At 64.6% G+C, this 8800-nt stretch overlaps 1 protein-coding gene across 1 annotated transcript in view; it reads left to right on the forward strand.

Moving 5' to 3' along the window:
* PLEC (plectin) overlaps positions 1–4731 on the forward strand; it is a 66322-nt gene extending 61591 nt beyond the window's left edge. The window contains exons 69-78 of the mRNA XM_061479099.1: positions 665–853; positions 1128–1242; positions 1317–1474; positions 1647–1809; positions 2500–2654; positions 2754–2828; positions 3137–3254; positions 3393–3568; positions 3644–3764; positions 3945–4731. Of these exons, the coding sequence (XP_061335083.1) occupies positions 665–853; positions 1128–1242; positions 1317–1474; positions 1647–1809; positions 2500–2654; positions 2754–2828; positions 3137–3254; positions 3393–3568; positions 3644–3764; positions 3945–3991 (1317 nt within the window). The 3' untranslated portion in view covers positions 3992–4731. The remainder of the gene's footprint in view (positions 1–664; positions 854–1127; positions 1243–1316; positions 1475–1646; positions 1810–2499; positions 2655–2753; positions 2829–3136; positions 3255–3392; positions 3569–3643; positions 3765–3944) is intronic.
* Positions 4732–8800: the final 4069 nt, after the last annotated feature.

Below are 8800 nucleotides of genomic sequence, written 5' to 3' on the forward strand. Positions count from 1 at the left end.
CCCTCTATGAGCTGCCGGCACCCATGGCTCCCACTGTCACCCGGGGCCTCCATGCTCCTGCTGATGGTGATGGCTCATTCCCACCAGCATTGCAGTTGCCACCCAGCCCAGGCAGGGATCCATGTCCCAGGATCCCCATCCCAGAGGGGTTCCCACAGCAGCTGAAGGCTCCCAGCTCTGCCCGGACGGGTCTGACTGGTTGAGCCGATACTTGTCTGATCCCTGCCTGCTCCAGCCCTTCCTGAGGGGAGTTCAAAGATCCTGGGACCTGATCTGGAGCTGCTGCTGCTCCAGGGCGTGCAGGCAGGACACGGCACAGCCCGGCCATGCTGGCAGCAGCGCATTCGCAGCGGCACAGACACTCGTGCTGGCATGTTCAGCTGCTGCCACAGGCATGGACCCAGGACCGATGCTCCCTGTGCTTGCCCCATGACCATGGGGGCTGCTGGCTGGGGTCTCTGCCCCACAGCCCTGCCTCACAGCCACGGGGTCTGCTGGCTGGAGGTCCCAGTGCCTGCCCCATGGCAGGAGTGCACCATGCAGGGGCCGTCCCCACTGATGCCATGACCCTGTGGTGCCTGGTTGTAGTCACAGCCCCCAGGGTTTGCAGCCATGCAGCCCTCCACAGACCCCTGCAGGCCCCCAGCCTCGTGCCGTGCCGCAGGTGCAGCGCTGGGCGCAGCAGCAGGGTGAGCGGCTGCAGGCACAGGCGTCGCGGCTGGTGGCCGAGCGGGAGGATGCGGCGCAGCTCCTGGAGTGGATGGCGGCAGCCGAGGAGGCGCTGGGGCTGCGGGACACGGAGCCGCTGCCACAGGAGGTGGAGCCACTGCAGGAGCTCAGTGCACAGCATGCGGTAAGGGCCCGCGACACTGTGTGTGTGCCCCCACCTGCCTCAACCCACCAAGGGCTGCAGGTGCACCAGGCTGCAGCCATGCGTGCAGCAGTGCTGCAGGAGCACCTCTTATGTGTCGCAGCCAAGCCCATGGGTTCTGCAACCAGAGCTGCGCATGCAGGAGGGTGCAGAGGGGCTGCTCTGTGCTCCAAGCATCACCCCGTGCCTGGCTGCACTGCAGCAGTGGTGGGATGAGCTGCTGCGGCTGGTGGGTGCTCAGTGTGCTCTGCCGCAGGTCTTCATGGAGGAGCTAAACCGCAAGCAGCCTGACGTGGAGAAGGTGACCAAGAGCTGCAAGCAGAAGCTGGCCGTGGATCTGGGCCCACCAGTTGCACGCCGACTGGCCACACGTAAGGACCCCCCTGCGCTGCACTGCACCGGCCGCAGCCCTGGCTCTGTGTCATGGTGTGTCTGCTGGCTGCAGGGCGCCGCAGCACAGGGAAGGCAACGGCGGAGCTGCCCGGGGCGCCAGAGCCCCAGAGCCCGCTCACGGCGCAGGTCCTGCAGCGCTGGCAGCAGCTCTGGCTCCTGGCGCTGGACCGGCAGTACCGGCTCGAGACGGCCCTGCAGCGCCTGCGGGAGGTACGGCTGCTGCGCTGCAGCACCGGCGGGTGCAAAGCACGGCATGGTGCAGGGGTGATGCATGTGGGTGCTGCATGGGCAGAGCAATGCACTGGGTGCTGCATGGGCAGAGCATGCTTGCTGGGGCTGCGGTGTCTCTCAGGGGATTAATTCCCATCTCTGCCCCTCGGAGCTGGAGGAATTTGCTCACTTCGACTTTGGGGTCTGGCGCAAGCGCTACATGCACTGGATCGGGCAGATGAAGTCCCGTGTCCTCGACGTCTTCCGAGGCATTGACCGGGACCAGGACGGGCGCATCAGCCAGAGGGAGTTCATAGAGAGCGTCCTCTCCTCCAGTGAGTGCCCAGGGATCCTACAGGATCCACTCAGACCCCCTGGGAGCGGTGGGGCCGTGCTGGTGGAGATGGGGATGGACGGGGTCTGCCTGCGGGATCCAGCCCAGGCACGGGGAGAGGGGCTGGAGCCTGAGGAGCAGGACTTGGGGTGCTGGGGGAGGAGAAGCTCCCCAGGACCCGGCTTCAGTGAGCGCTGGAGCCCAGAAACCCCCGTGTGCTGGGTGCAGCCCAGAGCGGGAGCAGCAGCTCAGGGAGGGGATCCTGCCCCTCTGCCTCGGGAAGGGGAGAGCTGAGAGCAGCTCCAGAGCCTGAAGGGCTGCAGGAAACCTGGAGAGGGGCTTGGGACAATGACATAGGGATGGGACGAGGAGTAACAGCTTCTGTGTGGAAGATGGAACAGTTAAGTGAGGTGTTAGGAAGAAATTCTTTACCATGAGGGTGGTGGAAGAGGTTGAATGGAGAAGCTGTGGCTGCCCCATCCCTGGCAGTGCTCCAGGCTAGGTTGGACACAGGGGCTTGGAGCACCCTGCTCCGGTGGAAGGGCTCCCTGCCCATGGGAGCGAGTTGGAACTGGATGAGCTTTTTAAGGTCCCTTCAAAACAAACCATGATCCCCTCTCTGGGGGCAGTGGTTCAGTGCTGGCACCATCTGCCCTTGGCCCAATGTGCTGAGAGTCCCGTTCCCACCCAGAGTTCCCCACCAACGTTCTGGAGATGAACACTGTTGCCAGCATCTTTGACATGAACGGCGACGGGTTCATCGACTACTGTGAGTTCGTCAGTGCCCTGCACCCCAACCGGGACCTGCTGCGCCGCGGCGCCGATGCTGACCAGATCCAGGATGAGGTGCGACTGCAGCTGGGGGGGCTGCACGGGGTGGGGTGTCCCACAGGGGCTGGGGTGGGGAGAGTCCCTTGGGGGGTGACCCCTGTGCTCACCCTGCAGGTGAACCGGCAAGTGGCCCAGTGCAACTGTGCCAAGCGGTTCCAGGTGGAGCAGATCAGTGCCAACAGGTACCGGGTAAGTGCTGGTAGCACCGCCGCACCGGTGCGCAGCCTGCACCATGCCAGGTGCTGCAGCTCCCATGCACTGCGGTGCCTGCCCGGGAGGGGGCACGTCCCCATGTCCTCCGGGCCCCCTGGTGCTGCGGGCTGCAGCACAGGGATGCATGGGACCCAATGGCTTGGTGGTAGGCGCAGCTGGGTGCGGGGACCTGCCCTGGCACCCACTCCCCAGCACCTAGCCCTGACAAACCTTCTGACGCTCCCTGCACTGCCCTGACCCCCTCCTGCCCTTGCCCCCCCCCCCGTGTCACGGTGTCGCTGCAGTTTGGGGAGTCGCAGCAGCTGCGGATGGTGCGCATCCTGCGCAGCACCCTCATGGTGCGGGTCGGTGGCGGCTGGATCGCGCTTGATGAGTTCCTGGTGAAGAACGACCCCTGCAGAGGTGGGGATGGGCGGTCCCCCCACCCTGGCACCCGCATCCAGGGGGGCTGCCAGTGGGCACTGCAGTGCGATGCTGCAGCGGGGCCCCTGCGGGCTGCGGCCCCGTTCCCAGCCCTTGTGACCGCCTCCATCACCCCAGTGAAGGGAAGGACCAACCTGAAGATCAATGAGAAGTACCTGGGCGCGGAGGCCTTCGGGGCGGGCGCAGGCAGTGCCTCGTCACCCTCATCCAAGGCGCTGTCCCCGACCCGCTCCAGCTCCAGCCTCAGCCTCTACAGCAGCGCCTCGGCCCCCTGCAGCCCCCTGGCCAGGAAGGTGAGAGCTGCAGAACCTCCCGGCCCCCCCTGTGCCCCCCGGCCCCTGGCGAGCGCTGCCCCTCTGTGCTCGCAGTCGGTGCAGCGCAGGACGCGCTCTGGTGACCGGTGCCCCCGCGCCCGCGGCTCCCTCCTGCCCGACGCAGCCGAGCTGCAGCTCCCCGTGGCCGAACAGAGCCTGGCTGCCGCAGCGGCAGGTGAGTCTGTGTCGCTGCGGGCCCCCGCTGCTGCCCCAGGTGCTGCTGCCCTGGGTGTTGCTGCAGGCTGTGCCCTGCCTGTGCCATGGGGCAGTGGGACCCCAGGGCAGCCGCAACGTGTGGGGCAGGCCGTGGGATTGGCAGCACCATGCAGCTCCAGTGCCTCTGTGCCCACTGCAGAGCCCCCCGAGGGGTCCCCCCCACAGCGGTGCAGCCCCTGCCGCTGACCCCCTGCACCAGCACCCTCAGCCGGCCCCACTCAGGACCCTCCTGTCTGCCGGAGGATAGCAGAGCTGCAGCCATGTGCCCACAGGTCTGACCTGCACTGCTGCTGCAGCATGTATGCAACCCCCTGCCCCACAGCACCCCCCCTGCCCCACAGCACCCCTCTGATCCACAGCACCCCCGTGCCTCACAGCAACCCCCTGGTCCAGCTGCTGCAGCCCCTGCCCCGCTGCAGCCCCGCTGATGTGCTCCAAGTGCCCACTGCAGCCGCAGCATTTGGGGCAGTGGGGCTGGGGCAGGCCAGACACCACCGTGGTGGGCTCTACCCCTTGGGGTGGCTGCCGGTGCCGTTGGTGCTGGGTTGGGGGTTCCCCGCATGCCCTCAGTGCTGGGTTAGGGGTCCCCCCAGTGCCATCAGTGCTGGGTAGGGGGTTTCCCCCATCCCGCTGCCCGCACCCCAGTGGGCCGTGGCCGGGCTCAGTGCCTTCCCTGGCGGCGCAGCCCCGGTTCTGGTGCTACCCCCCTTCCCTGTCGGTACCTGCGCTAGGGCTCCGGCTGCAGCCACCCTGATCCCAGTGGGGCAGGGGCTGCCGGGGGGGTCCTGCACCGCACTGCACCCCCCCGGCACAGGTCCCAGCCCCGCTGCCGCATGCTGCCACCACCCCCTAACCGAAGAGCAGTAGAGCTGAATGTAACCCCGGCCCGCCAGCACCAATAAACAGTAGATGGTTTTCTATGAGTGCCCAGCCAGCTGTGGGTCTGTCTGTCCATTCCTGTCCTCTTGGTCGTGGTCCAAGGGGCATCACTGGTGAGGTGTGACACCGGCAGAGGCGCCAGGCAGGCCCCGGGTGTCGCGGTGCTGGCAGCGGGCATCGTGCCGGTTACACCTCCAAACCCGGGATGCATCGCTGGAATTCCTGCGGGAGCCCACGCCCAGGAGAGGAGCTCCAACAGCTCCACGTCCCTCTGAGCTGCTGCTGCTCCAAGGGCTCCCCTTCAGGAGCCTTCTCCAGGCTGAACAAAAAGGGGGTCCATCCAAGGGCCCTTTATCTCCCACTGTCCCCTGTTAATGACCAGAGTTCTCAGGTCTGGCTGGAGGCTGCCCATGATTGAGGCTGTTTGTGCAGTCTGGCCTTTGCTGAGATCCCAATAACCTGTTTCAGAATTACAGAAGCTGCTCTCAGCTCTCCCCTTCAGGAGCCTTCTCTTCTCCAGGCTGCCCCAGCCCAGCTCTCCCAGCCTGGCTCCAGAGCAGAGCTGCTCCAGCCCTTGCAGCAGCTCCGTGGCCTCCTCTGGACTCTCCAGCAGCTCCAGGTCCCTCTTGTGCTGTTGCCCCAGAGCTGGACGCAGGATGCAGGGGGGGTCTCCCCTTCACTCAGCAGAGAGGTAGAATCCCCTCCTTGCCCTGCTGCTCGTGCTCTGGGGGTTCAGCCCAGCATGCAGGGGGTTCTGGCTACAGACCCCTCTGTGCTGCTGTGACCCCTGGGGACGACTCACGTGCAGGAGTGTTCCAACATCCTGGACTGGGCCATCAGCCCAGGTGCCTCACCCACCTCAACCTGCATCCGTGCACTATTCCCAGCTGCCCCCCAGCATAGGACCAGGCAGGAGGATGCAGCACTACAGGGGACCCCATGAATACCCTGGTGCCCTCATGGCTGTGGGTAGCCAGCACATTGGGATGGGGCAACAGCACAAGAGGGACCTGGAGCTGCTGGAGAGTCCAGAGGAGGCCACGGAGCTGCTGCGAGGGCTGGAGCAGCTCTGCTCTGGAGCCAGGCTGAGAGCTGGGCTGGGTCAGCCTGGAGAAGAGAAGGCTCCTGAAGGGGAGAGCTGAGAGCAGCTCCAGTGCCTGAAGGGGCTGCAGGGAACCTGGAGAGGGCCTTGGGACAAGGGCCTGTAGGGCCAGGCCAAGGGGAATGGCTTTAACCTGCCCGAGGGGAGACTGAGCTGAGCTCTTAGGCAGAAGCTCTTCCCTGGGAGGGTGCTGAGGCGCTGGCACAGGGTGCCCAGAGGAGCTGTGGCTGCCCCATCCCTGGCAGTGCTCAAGGCCAGGTTGGACACAGGGGCTTGGAGCACCCTGCTCCAGTGGAAGGGGTCCCTGCCCGTGGCAGGGGTTGGAGCTGGAGGAGCTTTAAGGTCTCTTCCAACCCAAACCATTCCGTGACTCCATGTTTCCATAACCCAAGCTGCAGCGCTGTGCCATGCGGTGGTGCCGTCCCTCTCCCATGGAGGGGGAGCAGGTGCTGCCCCGTTTCCCAACTGCTCCTGTGCAGCCGTGGGAACACCGGAGTGGGTTCTGCCTTGCCCTGCACTCCCGCATGGAGCCACACACCAGCCCCGGTTGCTTCATGCCATGGGGCAGAGCCCAGACATGCCGCGGGCGCCTGGTGTTGGCTCCGCTCTGCTGGGACAGCTCATGTGCAAGCACACACGTGTGCAGTGCCGTGCCTGTGCCCGTGCATGTGTGCAGGCACCAGCTCTCACCATGCAAGAGTATTTGCATGTGTGGGTGCAGGGATCTCACCATGACACCCAGCACAACCCGACACAGCCCAGCACAGTACAGCCCAGTATGCTCCAGTACAACCCAGCACAGCACACCATGGCTTGCTGCATGCCTGACCTGCCATGGCCCCGGGGCCATCTTCGTGCTTGCCAGGCGCACAGGTCAGCACTGCTGCAGCTCCACCACTGGCACCGCTCCGACGTGCTGGTGCTGAGCCTGCGGTGTTGAACTCTCCTCCCCGTTTGGATTATGGCTCCTCAGCACTGCGATGCTGCTGCCAGTGCCAGTGCTGGGCCCTGTATGCGCCGGCCCAGACACAGCCTTGGCTCCACTGGTGCTGACCCTGCCCCATGGATCTGGGGCCAGACCCATGGCTCAGGCTGCGCCAGGGTGACACCATCCGGGTGAATCTCCTGTGTCCTGCGCCTTCCTCTCCACTCATCTCCCCTACGTTCCTTTATTCTTCTCCTTGCGTCTCACCTATGTCCTTCATCTTCTTCCTCACGTCTCCCTTATTTTCTTCATCCTCCTCCCACTCAGGACCCCTCCTGGAACCATGGGTTTGGTGCTGCCCGAGCTGCTGGTACCACAGGGGCTCCTGCCCAGGTTACGTTCCCAGGGGATGTCCCTGTACATGGGATTCACCCACAGGTGCCAGGGCTGTGTGCTGACCAGAGTGCACCGCACCATGCCGTGCTATGCTGTGCCATGCCATACTGTGCCATGCCATACTGTGCCGTGCCATGCTGCGCTGTGCTGTGCTGTGCCGTGCCATGCTGTGCCGTGCCATGCTGTGCTGTGCCATGCCATACTGTGCTGTGACTTGCCATGCCGTGCTGTGCTGTGCCTTGCCATGCCGTGCTGTACCGCGCCATACTGTGCTGTGCTGTGCTGTGCCGTGCCATGCTGTGCTGTGCCATGCCATGCCATGCTGTGCTGTGCCATGCCATGCTGTGCTGTGCCTTGCCATGCCGTGCTGTACTGTGCCATACTGTGCTGTGCTGTGCCGTGCCATGCTGTGCTGTGCCATGCCATGCTATGCTGTGCTGTGCCATGCCATGCTGTGCTGTGCCTTGCCATGCCGTGCTGTACCGCGCCATACTGTGCTGTGCTGTGCTGTGCCATGCTGTGCTGTGCCGTGCCATGCCATGCTGTGCCATGCTATGCTGTGCTGTGCCGTGCCGTGCCGTGCCATGCTGTGCCATGTTGTGTGTGCCTTGCCATGCTGCCGGCTCGCCTGGCCAGCCCCATGCCTGGATACCGGCACCTGTCCAGACAACACACTCCCACGCCCGTCAACACCTCCAGGCGATGCTCATCCACATCCTTTCCTCACCACATCACCCTTGGTGCTGGTGCTCCACGTCCATCCCTTCCTAACTGCATCACCCGCGATGCTGGCGCGGTGCATCCACATCCCTTGCTCACATCACCCGCAGTGATGGTGGTGTGACCCTCCAGCACCCAATGCTCCCAATCACTATGTGCGCTGCCCATGGCACTGTTGGGACCCCCACAGCCCCCATGGCACCAAGGCTAGGGGAAGGGGATGCTCAGGTGGAGCAGGCACTGGGTGTGGGGCTGGGTGTGGGGTCTGGGCAGAGGGTGTGGGGCTGGTGACGGAGGCAGGGCCAGGGTGTTTGGATGACTCAGGTGGCAACGGGGCAGCTTGGGCATGTTTTGGGCAATTCAGGCTCCAGGGATGTGGGTGACGCTGGGGTGGGGAGCTGGGAAGGGTCCCCCCCACTGCACCGGCTGCTGTGGAGCAGGGCCAGGCCGCAGTGCTGCAGCCCCAGTTCCAGTTAAACAGACCCATGGGTGCAGTGATTCGGTGGAAACCGGCCATGCTGCAAGCTGGGGTGGGCACGGGGGAGAGGAGCCAGATGGGCCAGGGTGCAGGGGCTCTGCTTGGCTGATGGCATGCGGTAGGTGATGGGGTGATGGGAAGAAGGACAAGGTGCTTCTGGCAAGCAAGGATGATCAGGGGCTGGAGCACCTCCCATACAAAAACAAGCTGAGAATATTGGGGCTGTTCAGCCTGGAGAAGAGAAGCTGTGTGGAGACCTCTGAACAGCTTCCAGTGTCTGAAGGGGGCTACAAGGATGCAGGGGAGGGACTCTTCATCAGGGACTGTAGTGACAGGACAAGGGATGATGGGTTCAAACTGAAACAGGGGAAGTTCAGGTTGGATATAAGGAAAAACTTCTTCTGTGTGAGGGTGCTGAGGCGCTGGCGCAGGGTGCCCAGAGAAGCTGCGGCTGCCCCATCCCTGGCAGTGCTCAAGGCCAGGTTGGACACAGGG

Source organism: Pezoporus flaviventris, unplaced genomic scaffold (genome assembly GCF_033815535.1).
Source record: "Pezoporus flaviventris isolate CSIRO_AGI_PZ_B2104156 unplaced genomic scaffold, CSIRO_AGI_Pfla_v1 ptg000142l, whole genome shotgun sequence".
NCBI lineage: Eukaryota > Metazoa > Chordata > Aves > Psittaciformes > Psittacidae > Pezoporus > Pezoporus flaviventris.